This window comes from Ochotona princeps, chromosome 25, assembly GCF_030435755.1.
Source record: "Ochotona princeps isolate mOchPri1 chromosome 25, mOchPri1.hap1, whole genome shotgun sequence".
Taxonomy (NCBI): Eukaryota; Metazoa; Chordata; class Mammalia; order Lagomorpha; family Ochotonidae; genus Ochotona; species Ochotona princeps.
This window is the reverse complement of record NC_080856.1, coordinates 1704882-1723140: the sequence shown is the minus strand read 5'-3', so window position 1 is coordinate 1723140 and position 18259 is coordinate 1704882. Positions and strand designations below refer to the sequence as shown.

The 18259-nt window shown below is 52.5% G+C and overlaps 1 protein-coding gene across 1 annotated transcript in view; it reads right to left on the bottom strand.

Moving 5' to 3' along the window:
• The window catches only part of PLXNA4 (plexin A4), a 302382-nt gene that overhangs the window by 76478 nt on the left and 207645 nt on the right, over nucleotides 1–18259 (bottom strand). The window contains exon 4 of the mRNA XM_004598181.2: nucleotides 3174–3274. Coding sequence (XP_004598238.2) covers nucleotides 3174–3274 — 101 coding nt within the window. The remainder of the gene's footprint in view (nucleotides 1–3173; nucleotides 3275–18259) is intronic.

The following is an 18259-nucleotide window of genomic DNA, read 5'->3' as shown; positions in this document are numbered from 1 at the left end:
CCAATGAGCAATTAAACCTTGCGGGTGGGTAAAAGGGGCCTGGAGAGGGGACTTCAGGCTATACGGAGTGGTTGCCAAAGAGAAAGTGAGGTGGGACCTCCTCTCTCTTCCCTTTGATACACGGTGCTTATTGGAAACCCTTTAATCCTGCCCCGAGGTGAGGTAGGCAGGAGGGAGTGGGGACAAGGACAGAGTGGAGGGCGGGGAGGAGCAGGAGGAGGAAGAGCAGAGTCAAGGCACGTGGTAGCGGAGTCATCCAGCAGGCAACAAGAGGAGTCTCCCAGGACCAGACACATGTCCCACTGTTACACACGTTGCTTCTGGCCAACTCTGACTACTGTTCAACACCAAGGATCCGCGAGCTGCCTGAGCTGGGCTGTGTGCACACAGACTCCGCCAGATATGGGAGTGGGGAGGGCAAGGGTCAGCTCTCGTCCTGCCCTCCACCCTGGTAGAAAACAGGAAAGCAAGGGAATCCTGGGCAGGAGCCCACACCCACCCACCCAGGGGCTAGTCTTCCAAAAAGGAAAAGCCTGGGAAGAGTTTAGGTGGCGGGGGTCAGAAAGAGGGACCTCGCAAAAGCTCATCTGATCTCTCCCCTGGGACATCACAGGCTACAAGAGCCTCCAAGGAGTGATGCTGATGTCTTTCTAAGGCAGCATCAGAGCCAGTCGACGTGGTCGGTTCTGCAGGAAGGCACCCGTTACTTGCCGAGGCCTAGATGGGTCGCCTCTGCCTGGGCCTGGAGTCCTGCGAGGAGGGCCAAGGGAAGGGAGGCCAAGGGCATGCGTTAACCTTCACCCAAGCCAGCGCAAGGGAAGGCCCTGGGAACAACGGCTCACGGTGCCAAACACCGCCTTCTGTGCTGAAGCTGGACTTAGAAGCAGGTGAGCCAGAGGACAGGGTCAGGGGCTGTGGCAGAGGGCACATGACCCTCCGCACTCCAGGGTCGCGGGGAGCAGTTTATGCGAATCGAGGACAGCAAGAAGGAGGACTGAAATTACAGAAGCATTTCTCATGCCTGTTCTGTCTGCAGCCCACCTGGATCTCCGTAGTACAAATAGCCATTCAGACGTTGGTGACACCTGCTACAGACGCTCCACCCTTAAACTCTGCAATCACAAGTGCGCACCTGCCGCTTGGCTTCTAGTTCTCACTCCGCCTCTCTTGCTACTGGTCTGTTTCTTTCTCACACACCCATCCCCTCACCCCTTGGGCTGTCACCACCATCTGTCCCCACAGCCAAGGGGATTATCTGCAGAAATGACTGAGAAAGCAGACTGTCTTGACACACGTGAAGGAAATGGCTTCTGCTGCCCTTTCCTGTGGGCTTCCTGAGCGTTAGACAGGCTGGATCCCGTAGCAAAAGCCAGAGGCCTTTATTCAGCTCAGGGTCTTGCCAGGGTGGGCCCGGCCCAGGGGCTGCACAGACCACAGCCTACAGCTCCCAAGAAGCTTCAGAAAGAGACAGTCAAGGTTTGTGTCCTTGAGCCTGGTGCACGGCCTAACCCGGAGGGAGAAATACACAGGGCTGAGAGACCTGGGGACACAGCCTGGCCTGGTGCAGTGGCGCACGCACACACATGCACACACTGGTAAGGTGTGCAAACTTCAGAACAGGACACATTGCTGGGCTAAGCAGGCAGGGCCAGGGCACTCTAGCAGGACCACCCACCACATGGGGCAACACAGTAGTGTGAGGCCGTTGCACACACAGGAAGAGATGTGTGCACAGCTGGAACTGCAGCTAAGGCACCAGCACCAGGGCCTCGTTGATCTGTTTCCCCCAGCCTGCTCAGGGCTCCCCGTGGCCCACTCCACAGGCTCCACAGCCACCAGGCACTGGCACTCATCTTCAGCATCTCCCTTGATTCTGAATGGGTTCAGCAAGAAGGGCAAGAGGGCATTGCCACATCCAATTCACAGGAGAGGGAACAGGCCCTCAGAGCTTCCCTTAATGAACTCAAGGACTCATCCTTCCTGCTGGTGTCCTTGGTCTAAGGAACCATGCCTGTTCCTAGAAAAGGTGTGTCGGGGCTGGTGCTGTGGGGGACCCTGCGGTGCCAGCATCCTCTATGGCTGCAAAGTTGGTCTTGTCTGCTCCAATTCTGACCCAGCTCCCTGATAACACACCGAGAAAAGCAGCACAAGATGGCCCAAGTGCTTGGGTCCCTGCCACACGTGAGGCAGGGCTGCACGGAACGCCTGACTTGCAGCTTGGCTCAGTCCTGGCCGTTGCAGCTATCAGAGGAGTGAGCCAGAAGATGATTTTTCTGTGCCTCTCTCTCTCTAACTCTGCCTTTCAAATTCATCAACATTAAAGGGGGACACATTCAGCTTTCAGAGACACCCTGGGGGAGAGGGGACAAGGTTCACACATGCTCCATTGGTCACATCCTGTGTTTAAATGCGTGTCCAACTCACAGTGTCAAGTTGTGGTGTTGGTAGCTATGTGGGTACCAGACTCTACCTGAGTGGGGTCCAGCTCTTGGTGGCTCTGCAGGTAGTGAAGTCAGGGGTCCTAGAACCCCAAAGGCCTTTAGCTTCCCCCAACAAGGCTGGTCCAGCTGTTTATCCTCTCAGTTCATTTGCCAAGCCAGCATCTGTCTTTCCTATAAACTATTGCTAATGTTCCATCTGCCAGAGAATATAATAGCACAAGAGAAGGTGTGTTGGGGTGCTGGGCACAGAGCTGAGCTGTCCCAACTTAGTGGTCTAGGTCCATGTGCTCTGACACCTGGGCTGAGAGTGGCTATGATGACAGAGCAAGGGTCCTCAGGTGCTACAAACATCCTCAAACTAAAACAGTCCATGGAGACATTGCAGGGTAATGTTGACCGGATGATGAGCCAGAAGATGGGCTGTACCTCAGTCCCACATGAACCTTGAAAAGCCCAATGCCTTGTCCCTGGCCAGTCACTGAGGAAAGCCCAGGGGCTGCTCCTCCGCCAGCACCCAGGCTACAATTCTCCAGGGTGCTCATGACGCCGCCCTGCCACACCCACACATCTCTTGTGGTGATGGGGAACTTTACGAGGAAGACAGCAAGAGCCAGGAAGGGAGGTGCCATTTGCAAAGGATGCAAGGATGGAGGATGAGAAAAGGCAAGGAGAGGAGGGTGGTGACAGGTGACAGGAAGTGGGAGGCAAGCGTTGTCTGCCCACTGTACTCACGTGTTGTGGAGCACACACCAGCCACAGTGGGGATCGCCCGAGCCCAGGCACTCGCTGCAGCTCTGGTACTGACCACAGGACTCCACGGGCACTCTGGTGAGCTACAACAGAAGGTCAGGGACGAAAACGGTCAAGTTTGGCAAAACACTCAATGCCCACCTGAGCAAATACTATCAACACAATGTGTGTGTCGTTCCCCTACCCCAAACATTACGGAGGAATCAAAGTGTAGGGCACCCCAGAGCCCAGGGTCTTGAGTGACTGGCCTGGAGATGGGGTGACACCCCAGAGCCCAGGGTCTTGAGTGACTGGCCTGGAGGTGGGGTACCACCCCAGAGCCCAGGGCCTTGAGTGACTTGCCTGGAGGTGGGGTGAACCCCAGAGCCCAGGGTCTTGAGTGACTGGCCTGGAGGTGGGGTGACACCCAGAGCCCAGGGTCTTGAGTGACTGGCCTGGAGGTGGGGTGACACCCCAGAGCCCAGGGTCTTGAGTGACTGGCCTGGAGGTGGGGTACCACCCCAGCAGCCAGGAAGGAAAGCTGCCTACGATTTTCTTGGGAGCCTGTGGGGGTACAATCTTCATGGAGTGCATGTTAAAGTCACAAGAGGTATTTACTGCAAAGTGTATATTCTCCCAATACCCAAATCCCAAAATGTCCCCCTGTGGATATCCATTCATGGTGCTTGCTTCCCCTCAGTGCAGTCAAAGCCAATGCCCAGGCTTTCTCCACTTCTGGCTTCCTTCCAGCCCCTCGCCCAGCCGGCACGGGTCCTCCTCTTCCAGGGAGCCTTCATCCAAGACTGAGCCCTTCTGCGTCTGCCCCGGCCTTTGACAAGGTGGCAACACTGCATGCTGCTGTCTGCCCACTCTTCTTTCCCTGCCCCATTGGCCAACTGGCTCTGGACGCTTCTCACTCTGGTGTTTTCAAAGAGCAGTTGCTGCTAGACGCTTCCTCTCCAACCCAGAATCTTTATATTAGCTTTCGGCAGCCACTTGTTAATGTAAAACATTCCACATGACATTTTTGCTTAGTCCAGATGCTTCCATTTCCGGCCTGCCCTGAAAAATCTTCTGAATTCCTTTGTTCTTCATGTGGCTTTCCCTTGATGTCTCTTTAAGCGACTTTCCAATCCCCGCTGCATAGTATGTACTCAATAACAACACAGTGGATCAAACGTGATCTTTACTTTCTACTTGTAACCCAGGTCTTTCTTCTCCATTTGGCCAATTTCTTCCTTACAAGCACTTTGTTTTTTTTAATAATCCCTTTTCCATTTGGAATACCTTTTTATGTCAGTGCAGGGCTTCCCACCCAATCTTATAGCTAGAGTTAAGAAAATTTGATGTGTTCGCCTTTTTTAGTTTTCCACCATCAGATACCAGGCAAAAACAATGATGCCCCGTGCTGGCCTGGCTGAGCCCGTCTGCTGCTTGCAAGAGCCTGCAAGAGCGGTGGCTGTGTGCGCCCCGCTGCTTCTCAGGGTCTGCCTCTCTATAATTATGTCCACTTGGCAGGGGTGACTTGTAACTCACACACAGGCAAACTGGCACTGGTGCTTACTCGATTAGCGTTGAAACTCTGTTCTGGAATTAGTGAATAATTAATTCCAAACCTCACAGTACCTCTTTCCCTTTAATTCTCTTATTCCCTTTCTATATATGTATACGCATGCTCCCCATGTACATGCAGGAGTGTGCTGCACCTTGAGTTCTTTCGAGCCCCTCTCTAGTCTCCACTTCCTGTCCTCACAGCTTTGCCCTTGAGCTCAGCAAACTCTGCACCTCTTCCCCTGTCTGTCCTACAACCTGAAATTCATCTTTGGACCTCTGCCTGTATTCATGATTTTTTGTATTACCATTATTCTATTCATTTGAAAGCCAGTGAGAGCGACAGAGAAGGAAAGACAGAGAGAAAGGGATTTCCCTCCTCTGGTTCCCTCCCTGAACGGCTGCAATGGCTGACCAACACCAGGAGCCGGGAAGTCCATTGTGTCTTCTGCATGAGGAGGTGCGGGGAGCTAAGCACTTGGCTCACCTTCCACTGCCCTCCCAGACATGTTAGCAGGAAGCTGGACTGGAACTGAAGCAGCCTACTTGGACTGGCACTCCATAGAGGATGCTGCAATGACAGGTGGCAGTTAACCCAGCTACCCCACGTCTTCTTGACCGACTTGACAATCTGTCTTCCGTATCACCCACCAGACCCACAGGTGTCCAGCAATTGCTCTTGCTGCCTTTTCCATCTCACTGCTGTTCCTCCCTCAGCTACCACAGTGAGTCATGTGAGTATATAAACCATGATTCTGAAGCCAGAGGACAGGGAATCCCAGGAGTGGGTGGTTGGTAACGAGGTCCTTAAACAACAGCCAACATTTCCAAAGCCTACTGGAAGTTGGATTGTTGTCACTTTATATTTTTATGCATACTCATTGATGTATGCCCATATTTAAAATAGGAGATATATTATTATTTAATAAATGCATTGGGCCAGTGCTGTAGCTTAGCAAGATAAGCCTCTGCCCACAGCACTAGCATCTCATATGGGCACCAGTTCTAGTCCCAGCTGCTCTACTTCTGATCCAACTACCTGCTAATGGCCTGGGAAAAACAGCAGAGGATTATTCAAGTGCTTGCACTCCTGCATCCACGTGGGAGGCCTGGAAGAAGCTCCAGGCTCCTGGCTCAACTCTGGCCACTGCAGGCATTTGGGAAATGAACCAGCAAATGGAAGATCTCTTGCTCTTTCTCTCTCAGTAACTACTTTCCAAATAAAAACAAATAAATCTTTCTTAAGTAAATGCAGTTGGCTTAGCAGACAGAATCTTTCAATACATGATGCCCGGAGGAGGAAATAACCAGAGGGTCCAAGGGCTGTGATACTCAGGCAACATAAACACATAACACTGGTCCCATGGGCTCCAGCTGCCTTCAGGAGCTCCGTCTTTTGCATGGACTGAAACACAGCCTCATGGTTTGGTCAATCAAAAGCACTTTGCTGGGACAACATAGCTAACTTCCCCTTGGTGCATTCTGCAACCTGCCACGAAGGAGACGTGTCTGGGGATCCTAGGGCGTGCACACCAAGTCAGAGCCAGCTGCCAGCGGAAGCCGACACTCAGAAAGATTTGCACTCTGATCCCTAGAAATAGCTCCCAGCTGGCCTTTCGTTCCAGGACACTGGCATCCTGGAATTGTAAAGCCCTTCCTCTCTGGTGTGTGTGTGTGTGTTTGTGTGTGTCTGCATGAGGGTGTGGATCTGTGTGTTTGTGTGAGGGTATGTGTGTGTGTATCTGTGTGCGTGAGGGTGTGTGTGTGGGGGGGTGTGGTTTTGTTGAAGGGAGAGTAAGAAGTCCAGATAGGCAGCTTCAAATTCTGACTTTGCTGCTGACTAACAAAGAGACTGTTGTGTTTGAGTCTCACTTTTCAAAGTGGAGATAAGAAGTCCTCACTCTCTACCCAGCAATTTATGGATTCCCCCAAGACACAGATGGCTTCTTTGTTGTCGAGCAGTTTTGCGCATGAGCAGGATCCTCCCAAGTGTTGGCACCACCATGGCCATGGGTCTCATTCACATCCCATTTGTCACTGCCTTGTCCCTGTCCCTCGCCCCACAGCCCAAGAAACTGCTCCAACGGTCTTTCGAGGGCTCATGGACCTTGAGCGTGTCGAACAAACCTGGGTTTTGTGCCTCTTTATTACCTTGGTCATGTCATTTTTGCTTTGATCTACAAAATCTGCTCCTAAGCCAACCATTGCTGGAGAACCTCAAGTTATCTCAGCTTCCTGCACTGATCAGGGATCCTGTCTGGCTCCTTCCATAGCACTCTCTTTTTTGGCCTGACATCTAGGTGGACACAGCCACAGTGGCTATGAGACCCAGGTTAGAGCCACAACTTTGCCCCCAGCCACCTGGGTGAACTTGAGCTCGTCTTTGGGCCTCCCTTTACTCACCTAGAACACAACGGGTAGGGCTCACTTGGCCTGAACTCCCCGAAGTTCAAACATTCTCAGCTCTTTGTTAAAAAAAAAAAAAAAGATTTACTTTCGTGTATTTTGGACAGAGAAGGAGAGAGAGAGAGAGAGAGAGAGAAAGAGAGAGAGAGAGAGAGAGAGAGAAATTTTCTATTTTTTGGTTCACTGTCCAAATGGCTGCAACAGCCAGGTCAGGCTGAAGCAAGGATTCCAGAACTCCATGCAGGTCTCCCACGTGGGTGGCAGGTACCCAAGTACTTGAGCCAATTTGTGCTGCCTTCTAAAGTTCATTAGCAGGGAGTTGGATCAGAAACAAAGCAGCTGAGCCCCAACCCCAGCCCCTGTACTCTTTTTAACAGCCAGAAAGAAACGTCCTCTACACCAGCCCCTTCTTGTTGGGTCTTCACGGACATTTATAGCATCACGTGACCAATGATAAGACACACTGTCCAAGATGACCTCCTGCACCTCTGTGGCCTCCTCAAAGGCAAATGAGTCGACTTTTTCAACCTTCCCCACAGGTCGTACTGACGGTTCACTCTCAAGCTTCAATCATCTTGGCCATCGTGGTCTAAAAAAGAGGGCTCCGGAAATAGAAAATCGGCACACTTTAAGTTGCATGGTGTTTGCAGGAGCACTGTGAAGTCTCACACTGGCCCCTGGATCCACGCTAAACATGTGACCTGCCTGTTGGTGACAGAGTCCCTGTCTTGTCTAGCAAAACACTGTCACAGCATCACAGTACTTATGTACAAGTCTCTGACATTGCCTGACTACAGACCCAAAGCACATCAGTAAGTGACAGGAAAACTATCACCATGTACTGCTCTGTTTGTATTCCACCATTGGCTACTGTTGTCAACCTCCAACTGTCCTTAAGTATCAATTAATCTTGGTCAAAGGTAGGTATGTGTAAATAAAAAATATCACACAGATAGGAATTAGCACAATCCAAGTTTCAGGCATTGGGGGTCTTGGAATGTATCTTCCATAACTGAAGGGAGACTACTCTTAGTGTCTCCTGCACCTCATCTAGGTTTTCTGCCTTCTTTTTGAAGTATGGATACTGAAAGCAACAAGCCAAGCAGAAGGGTAAGTTAGTTAAGAAATAGGTGGTTCCTTCCTCCCCTCTTCAGGGCTTCTGCAAGGAAGGTGGGGACTAGGGAAACCTCCCCAGTGGACCATCCGGCAGTCTGTACCCCCAGCAGACAACTGTCCATGTCCCAGGAGATACCAGTCAGCGCTTTGCCTCGCTCCTCACTCCAGGGGTCATTCTGGAAAGCATCAGATGTTTCCCTGACACTGTAAGTCACCTCTGAAGACTAGAATCAGCCCAGGCATTGACCTCAGACAAATGGAGATGACTGATTTTACAGCGTGTATACACTCCACCCACACCTTGCTAGTGTGTTGCACAGGTGGCCACATGGCTTCTGGGCCACCTTGTCTCTGTGCCTCCCCCTCTGCTTGCATCTAGATTGTCCCCCAACCCCTCACACCTGACAAAGCCGCCTTTCCTCTCCTCCTCCCCATTCCCCAGCTCTCTGACCCTGGAACACAAAGCACTCCAGATGCAGAGCCACACGATTAATTAAAACCACCCCACGCTGATTACAGTGTTGAGCTACAGTGCCAGGCATGCTAATTAACTGAGTGAGGGAATGTAGACCATAGGAAGAAGTAAAAAAGGAAAGTTGTGGCATGTGGGAGGGGCTTGCACTGAGGAGACAAGTCAGACAATGATGTGACTCAAGCAGTCACAGTGACAGCTGGAGTCAGACTGAGGTCTACCCCAAGGCCACTGGCTGCAGAACAGATGTGTGTGCACGCTGCTGCGTGATCCCCCCACTTCTCAGGAGCTCTCTGTTGACCCCCAAAGATCAGAAATGGAGGTTCCTGGGGTGCAGGGATTAGGAGGGGGTCTGCGCATGGTTCCAGGAGTGCACTACCCTGGAGTTGTATGAACATCTATTCGGGACTGTAGTGATCCCTCAGAAGGCTAAGCATGGAATTTATCCAGCAGTTTGATGGTGCATACATAGTCAAGAGAAATGAAAGTGGAGTCTCCAAGAGACACCTGCATGCCTGTGCTTATTTGTGGCAGAGGTGCCCACAAAAGGTAGAAACAACCTGAATATCCCTTCATAGAGTAGCAGATAAACAAAATACAAAATGTGTTGATGATAGAATAGCATCCAGCCCTAAAAAGGAGATTGTGAGATATTCTTTGGAGACATGGAGGCCATTGAAATACACTGGAGCACGTTCTTTTACTTCTCTTGAAGGACAATTACAGTGACTTTCTACCTCGGGAGCACCACAGCAGTCAGCCCCACAGAAAGGCCCCGAGATCGGGAGGGCAGAGGGACTGCTGTGCAGTGGGGATAGAGTTTCATTCAAGATGAGTGATTTCTGGTGATGGCTATACACTAGTCTGAACGTACTTGATGTCACGAACACTTGGGAATGGTTATATTTTACCACAATAAAAAAAGCGAATAAAATCTTTGGGTAGTCTTCACTCTAAATTATTTATTCTTCAGCAGGGCAGAGAAGACACACAAACATCTGTCCTCTGCTCAACTCTCAGGTCAAAGTGGATCAGATTTCTGCCGGTAGACCAATAAATCCATGTTTATGTAATATACAGGGATCCTTCAGTGGAAACATAGGCATTGCTACTCTTTTCAATATAAACTCTGGACAGAAGGCTGTGGGACAAATGTCTTTATCATGCTTGGTTATGTAACTGGTTTGCCATTCCCAAACTCTAGCCATCCATTGCCCAATTTGAAAAAATAGTATGTGAGCCTTGTCCTATCCAAAACTTTCCCTTATCTTTCACTCTTTCCATGAAACACATGGAGAGGCTCAGAATTCAAACAGTGCATGTGAGAACAAATGACACTGCTTTTAAAAGCATATTTATTGGTTTGGAAAACAGAGTTACAGAGAGAGGAGATACAGAAAGAGATCTTCCATCTACTGGTTCATTTCTCAAATGGCTGCAATGGCTAGGGCTGGGCCAGGCTCAAGCCAGGAGGTTGGGGTTGTATCTGGGTCTCCCACAGAAGTGCAGGGGCCCAAACACTTGGACCATCCTCTGCTACATCCCCAGGTACATTAGCAGGGAGCTGGAGCTTAAGTGGGGGAGCCAGGACTAGAACTGCTGCTCATCAGGAATGTTAGTCTGCAGTCAGCTGCTTAACTTGCTGCACCACAAATGCCAGCTCCCCAGTGGCCCCTGATGTAAGAAAGCTCCCCTGCTCTTACTCAGCTTCTGCTCTGGCATTTTCTGGGCTCCTTTCCGAGCACGAGTCATTTCTGCCTCTTCCCCAGCCCTACCTGCTGGATTCCTTTCGGGGCCTGACATTAGTATTCCTTCTTTTTTCTTTGCCACCCAGGTGAGCTTCCTTCTACCAACACAGTGCAATTTGGTTGGTTCTGTGCCGCTCTGAATACCATCATCATGATCACATGCATCTTCCCGCCTGCCCAGCACCATGGACAGGGCCAAGAAGCACCCTAAGGAATGGCTTCACGAAAGCTGAGAAAGCTGACAACTCAATGGACACAGAGCAGAGGGGACCACTTGGGATCCCTGGCCTAGGTCTCTCCAAGTCCTTGAGTAGGCTGAGCAGAGCCTTTGCTGGAGACAGCGTGGGTGTGCTCCTGCTGCCAAAATGCCCTGCCTAGCTCCTGCGAGTCCTGGCTCCCTGTGGTCCAGCCCCTGCCTGGTCCAGCCTGATATTTTGCAAGATGTGTTCCACTAGTGCTAGGGTTCCAGTCTGGCTTCTGCTGTTCAGTTTCCACAGGGTGCCTGCTGCTCCGCTGATTACATTCAGAGCCGTTCCACAGCTCTCACACACAGCCTCTGTGTGTCTCTCTAATTTGTTTAAGCATTTGACATTCTGGTCGGAATGTGAGTTATTACTCCATCTCTGCTCTTATAATTGGATGCTAATGCTACAGTGGCTACACTGAGCCTGATGGCTGGAGTTAATTTAAATGTCCAATAGGCTTCTTAAGTACCCAGTTTCCTTCAAAATTGTCAAAAAAAGAAAGGAGAAAGGATCCAAGACACCCCATTAGGAGACCACGAGAGGTTGCCTGGGAGCTGCCAAGCACATATACACAGCACCCGGCACCCGGTGCTACCTCGCACGTGCCCCTTCCCAGCTCCCTTCCCCGAGCACAAGCACAGGAGGTGGGAAAAGTTTGTCCTCTTCTTCAAAAATGATTCATTCCAGAACACACATGGGCCAGGAGCATGGGCTTGGGAAGCCCAGCTCAGCGTCCACATCACAATCCTCTCCTGCGCCGACCTCTGGTGCCTTTCCAGCTCCATTTCTGGACATTTCTGGACCGCTCCCTTCTGGGGTGCCTTGTCTGTCTTTGAAAGACTCCAAGGCCCTTACTGCAGTGTGGTTATTTCCAGTCATTCCAGGGACTTACATCCTTATTTCTCAGGGGCAGCAGGACTTTGGGTGAACTTGACTGACTGGAAAGAGAGGTAGGAGGCTGACAGCTTGTGTCCCGAGTCTCAACCCTTCACTCCCCAGAAGCAGCCCAACAAGGCAGGGTAATGTGCAAAGACAGGATCTACTTAGCTCACACTTTTAGAGGTAGATGGGACAGCTCCATTTGTCCACCCCTATTGTGGGACTCACAGCAGGAGCCTGTGTGAGACAGGAAGGCAGAATGGGGCGGGCCAGTCTTGTCCTTCTAACAATCCATACTTGTAGGAACTACCCGGGAGCGTTAAGCTCCAGTTCTTAGAAGTCTGACCACCTCCCAACAGCACCACGCTGAGGTTCAAGCTTCCAGCATGCAAACCCTTAGGGGACAAATCACATGCAGACCACAGCTGATCCCCGTCCTTACTACGGCATCATGCATAGAGGTGGTGTGTCCATCTCTTTCCTCTGACTCTGGGCACAGTCTTGAGGATGGTGGCAAACACAAGTGCTTCTTGGTGTTGAAGGAACTGCCCATGCCCTCTTGTGCAGCTGCCATTGCCACAGCACTTTCCCATGCAGTGTTTTCCTCTTCATCATGACTGCAAGTGAGCATGCCCAGAGTAAGACATGACCCCATGTGCAGCAAAGGGACAACCCTGCTGATGCAGAGCTTGAGGCAGAACAGAGCTGAGCCTATGCAGAGCAACAGGTACAAGGATTGTAAGCTACTGAGTTTGGCTCATCTTGTTATGCAGCTTTTTTGTTCACTTGCTAGCTGATACACAGCGCTGGGAGAGTCAACGCAGGGTGCATTGGCCCTGTGAGGGGGGACAGTGAGGCACAGGAGGGCAGGGGAAGGGTACAGTGTGGAGCTGCTTCCCACCTTGACACCAGATACACCTCCAAAATAGAGGTGGACATATGTGGTACATGTTCAGAGATGAATAAAAACTAGATCTAACTCGACCATGGACCATCAGGTGCTCCCATGTTCTCCCTCCCAAGTATGACTCTAGGCCACCATCTGTAGTTTTCCCAGACATATCAGCAGGGAGCTGGATCAGAAGGAGAACAGTTAGGGTTTGAATCAGAGCTCTGATAGGGGATGCTGGTGTCCCACATGGTGGCTTAATGGGCACACTGCAGCCCCTACCCACCCTTTCTTAATCCTACGACCACAGAGCCATAGAGGTCAAGAAGACCCTGTGCCTGAGTGTAGCACCAGAAAGAGAATGTGGCTTTGTAGGTGTGGTTGGCTGATCGGAAGCATGGTGACAGGACTTGCTGTATGAGCTCCTGGGTGTCCCAGCATTGGGACAGCCTTGTGGACGATCTGCCATAAGCTTTGCAATTCCTCCTGCTGATGCTTGGCCCAGAGGTTAATCCAGTGTGAGCCTCACAGGAGAGCAGGCAGGCACACAGGACCAGTGGAGGCCGCTCTGGCTGCCACCAGCGTCCCCACCTACCTCTAGGCTGTAGTTCTGGGGTCAAGGTCATCAATCTTGGATCAGTAGGGGCAACGGCCCCAGAGCACAAGGCTGGGGAAGCTCTCACCTCTTCTGGGGGACCTTGGGCACACCCTCCCTTCAGCAGGCCTTAGTTGGTTAATTTTTAGATTGGAGGATCCAGTTCTGCTCTGCCACAGAGAATCGGTCACAAACAGCTTCTGATACAAATGGTCTGGGAAGGCTTTTGCAAATGAAAAGTAGCAGATGTTGCGGAGGGCTGCAATTTGCTGCTATTAATAAGTATAAATGCCTAAGAGGAAGCCAGTTTGCATCGGACAGCCAAGGAGCCAGTGCTGATGCCGGAATCATCAGCATATGCTGCTCCTCATTAGCAAGCGCAGTAGCCGGCAAGCTGGGCACAGGCGCTCAGCGGCTTTCCACTGAGCCTCCAGAAATCACACCACGCTCCCGCCTCCCAGCGAGGGCTGTGCCACCGTCACACACACTCCTCACTGTGCGGCATAGATGGAGAAATCATAGCCCAGAGAGGCTGTGCAGCTTGCCCAAGGTCACACAGTAGGACAATGCAAAAGTGGACATGGAAAGGAAGCTGAAGCCTATGCCAGCCAGGCCTGCCGGACGATACTGGCTCTCTGTGGACAGCTCTGGAACTCCAGACAAAGCCCTGGGTCATGGGTAGAGGTACTTCCTGATGGCACGTGGTGGCTCCCCCACATGCAGCCTCTGTTTCTGCTGCTAAGTACCTGGAAGGTTGTTTTAGGAGGGGTGGGAATGGCACCTGTGAATGCAGAAGTGCAGTACCTTAACCACGCGTCCCTGTTGTTCTAGAGTCTTCCTTGCTTCCTCTCCTCCCCTACCACACCTTGCACAGCAGAGGAGAACCCACAATGGAGGGATGCCCACTACCACACTTACGTGACTGGACAACTTGGGCCCAGCTGAGAGCACTAACACGGCCCTGGGATGTCCTAGAGATGGGTGTCTTGGCCATCCTGGCTCTGCCCTAAAACCTATTGTTTCTGGATTATCGTCACAAATGTGTCTCAGTGGAAAGCTCAAGTTGTCTTTCCTGTCCGGACTGTCATGTTCCCCTGCACATAGGAGACGCCTTGGGGCAGGCTCCTGCACTGCAGGGTGGCAAGGTGTAGGTTTCCCTCGGTTGGTTGACACAGCCACACTCAGGCCCTACCCGGAGAGCAGCTCTGTGAAGCCTGCAATGGCAGACGTGTCCCGGCATTCAGAGTTAACCAGCCCAGAGGGACCTCGGATACACCTAGCTGACAACCTGCTCAGAAGCTCTGTTGCTGCGAGATTTGTACAAGGCCGTGCAGCTACCAACACAATTCTTTCCATGCCTGTTCTTGACCTACTCTGCAGGTCAGGGCTGAAGGAGGGGGCGGACCAGGGCTCTCCTGTGGGGGTGGGGAGGATGGGAGCCTCCCTCCCCACGGCAGGTGGGATGGAGCCTTCGTCCAGGAGATCAAAGAGCTGCCCCAGTTCCAGAAATCTATCACGGAGGGGGGACGCACATCTGAGCTGGGCCTGGGGACCTGCTGGTCTGAGTTTCCCAAGCTCAGCCTGCTCAATGGGGCTTTTGTTCCAGCAGCCAAGGAGAGGGAAGGAGAGGGGTTGGCATGAGGACACCTGACTCCAGGCCCTGGCACTGGCCAGGCCCACTGAGTTCTGAGGCGGATGCGAGTCCCACTGGCAGGCTGGTGGGCTCCTGCCCTGTGTGAGAAGGGGCAGAGCAGGCTGGGATGTACGTGCCCTTCACGCAGCTCAACCTTTCACTCTGACTTCCTCCGGTCAAGGACACCAGCAGGGGTCTGGCTGTTCAACCCAAAGACAGTGTGTGTAAAGGGTTCATTGCCCTGGGGCCTCAGGGACTTCACCCAGACAGACATGTGGCCAGCCCTGCCTGGACAGGAGGCCCCATCACTGTTCAAAGAGGACCTTAACAAGGAGAAATGGCAGGGTGCCCTGACGAACGTGAACTGATCTGCCACGGGAGCTATCAGCCCATCCACAACAGGCCCATCCACAACAGGCCCTCTTGGGAAACCAGGTGCTGTGGGGACCTCAAAGCCCCTGTAGAAGCCTAAATCCTCTTCTGCCCCCACCTGGGGGTGTCCACCTACATGCTGCTGGCTTCAGCAGGGGAAGCAGGGACCACAGAGCCTCCCCTCCCAAAGAAGCCTAAATCCTCTTCTGCCCCCACCGGAGGGTGTCCACCTCCCTTTCCAGAGCCTCCGTGAGCTCCCAGGGTGGACTCTGGGCCTGGCCTGCAGCTGGCACAGAACGCAGAGGGGTCATCACCGCAGACAGGGTATCCTCCAGCAAGTCTCTGGCTGAAAAGGACCCCAGTTCAAAGCACGACTTCCAGGTCTCGTGCACTGTCATTGCAGACGTAGAGGGAACTAGGTTCCTTTTTGTCGTAGTTAAGATTTATTTATGTGCTTGAAAGAGACAGACACGCAGGAGGGGCTCTTCCACCAGCTGGTTCACTCTCCAGCTGGCTGGACAGCTAGGACTGGGCCCAGTTAAGGAAACTGGGGGCCAGGAACTTCATCTGGGTCTGCTATGCGTGTGCCAGGACAGGGCACTTGAACCATCATCTGGTGCCTGCCAGGTACTTCAGCAGGACGCTGAGTTGGACAGTCCTTTGTCATGGGAAGCTGGCAGTGCCAGAGGCAGCTTACTGTGCTGTGCCACAGTGCCGGCCTTCAGGAAAGACAAGCTTTGAGGGGGTAATCGGGCGGTTTCCCGGCAAGTTTCCCTCTTGCAATCCTTCCTGGACACAGATGCACGGCCACAGACAGCCTCGCGGGGCTTCGTGTGTGGTGCGGACTGGAGAGTACCTAAACAGCCATCCGTACGAACTGCTGAAATACACGGTGGCACATCTCACAGGCACAGACAGATGTCCATGGCCTGGCTTTGAGTGAAAAAAGCAAGTTTCAGAGAAAGTGTTATTTTTACAGACAGCTGTGTAGTCACGCATTCATCCATGCTCAGACATGTCTTTGTGAAAAGAATAACTGCTAGAAAGAGCAAGGTTGCTAAGTGTGGTTAACTACGGGGAGTTGGAATTTTTCACAGGCAGGCTATAATTTTAAAAATTCTTTTGAACTGAGAAAAATAATTTTTAAAAGATACTTTAACATGATTTATCCTTTAGTCTTTTAAACTGAATTAATTAACTAGTCAGCCCCGAATTTATTTTAGGATCACATCTTCAATTTCTCTTTATGCCCATATAATTTTGAATATTCTGGAACATTCTCCCCCCGGTCCGAGGGCCGACAGCACCCTGCGTGTGCACCTGGGCGCCCAGAGGCTTTTCTTCTAGCAAATGACTTTCTGCTGTGGTGCAGGAATCCTTGTGGGCCCTGAAATACCTCGTGAGCTCACCTGCTCACCCACAAGCCCCCACCAGGAAAGCCACGACGTCCCTCCCGCCAGCTTGGCCACAAGCCCACATGTGCACGTCGCCACGCGCTAGGTCTGAGACAGTCCTAGCACGGGGCTCCGAGACCTGCCCCCACCTGGCCCTAAGACCCTGGCCAACACCCCTACCACAGGCTCATGCCCCCAGCGTGGGACACAGGAAGCTTTCCGTTGTCCCTGCTAGCTGGCAGATCAGACGGCGCCAGCACTGACGTTGGGAAGGCTAGAAGGAGCACTAGGAGTCGGTGCTGGCCTCTTCACCCCTCCCACGGGGAGCCTCCACTCGGGCCCCTCCCCAGTTCTCGGGGTCTTTGAAAGACTTCAAAAAAACACAGTTGAAATACACAGTGAGTAGAAATATCACAAATATCTAAGAGTAGAAATATCACAATTATAAGGAAGCACTCCAAACCCTGGGGTGTTTGGATACTTGGTTCTAACTCTCAGACCCAGAAACAGAGAGAGCACGCGTGCTGAGGCAAGGGCCCAGCTGGTTGTCATCAGGAGGCCCATTTTCAAGGGGTGAGGGGTGGTAGGCTGGGCAACTCATCAACTTCCCATTGCACACAGCTGGAGGACCTGAGGCCGTCAGATGCAGCCTGGGAATCAGTTCCCCTTTTCAAATGAGAAGCGCTGTATTTAGATGGGGCCGCAGCAAGGTCAGCCATGATGGCCTGCCCTAGGGTGGACTGGGCTAGGAGTGGCCTGCCCTAGGGTGGACTGGGCTAGGAGGATGTGTCTGTTCCTGACTCTGGGGGTCCATTCGCAGAGGATGGGGGTGGTGGGCTGAAGTCTTGAGCCAACATCTCCCTCTCCTACCAACAAATCTCTCCAGAATCAAAACTCTGCAGGTGGTGAGCCTGGGTAAGGGATCTCGACACCCAGAACCCAGGTTCTGCCAGTAATCCAGGCCTGGCCAGGGGCCTGGGGCTCCAGGTGGCAGGACCCGGGCTTTGCCATTGGCATCCAGCTCTGCTTCATGAACCTTCGCCAGTCCCCAAACACTACAAGGCTTGTCGGACACTCGCCCTGCAGGTCCTGGGGCATTCTTGGCATGTGAATGGCAGCTGTCAGTGAGAAGCCACTGTGGTCAGGACTGGCTTCACTTCCTGGATTGCGTCTGCTGGAACAGACAACAGACCCTAAGTGAGAAGTTCAGCTTCAAAGGCTTCAAGGGCTTCCAGATGGTGTCCCGTGGCAACCGCTCACATCCACCAAGGATGCTGCATACACTCCTCGCTGCCAGAGGCGTCAGGCCGAGTGGCCCCCAGCATCGCAGCTCATGAGCTTACTCCAGTTTCTCCAGTGCTGCCTGAGGCCTGCAGACACCATCCCTTCCCTCTTGCTCTCCCTCCAGCTGTGTCAAGGCCTTCCTCGGGGACTGCACTGGAGAGGAAGAGGAGGGCGTCCAGCGAGCTCAGCACTGGAGGAGCTGAGTGAAGGCAGAGGCGGCTCTGCCGCATGAGTCAAGGTTACACAGTTTCACTCTTCCCGCCCCCGCCCTGGCCTCTGTGAACAGCCCTAATCCAAGCTCGGCTGTGCATCTGGGAAAAGGAACTGTGCTGGCCCCTGGCCAGACCCAAAAGGCCATGCCATGCTCCTGCATGTGGGGACAAGGGTTGGCACAGCTCCCACCTGGCAGGCCAGGGTCAGTCGGGAAGGCTCAGCATGGTGGCATTGGCACGGAATCCAGTAGACCCTGCTGTGACAGGGGCATGAGGACGCAGCTCCCAGACAC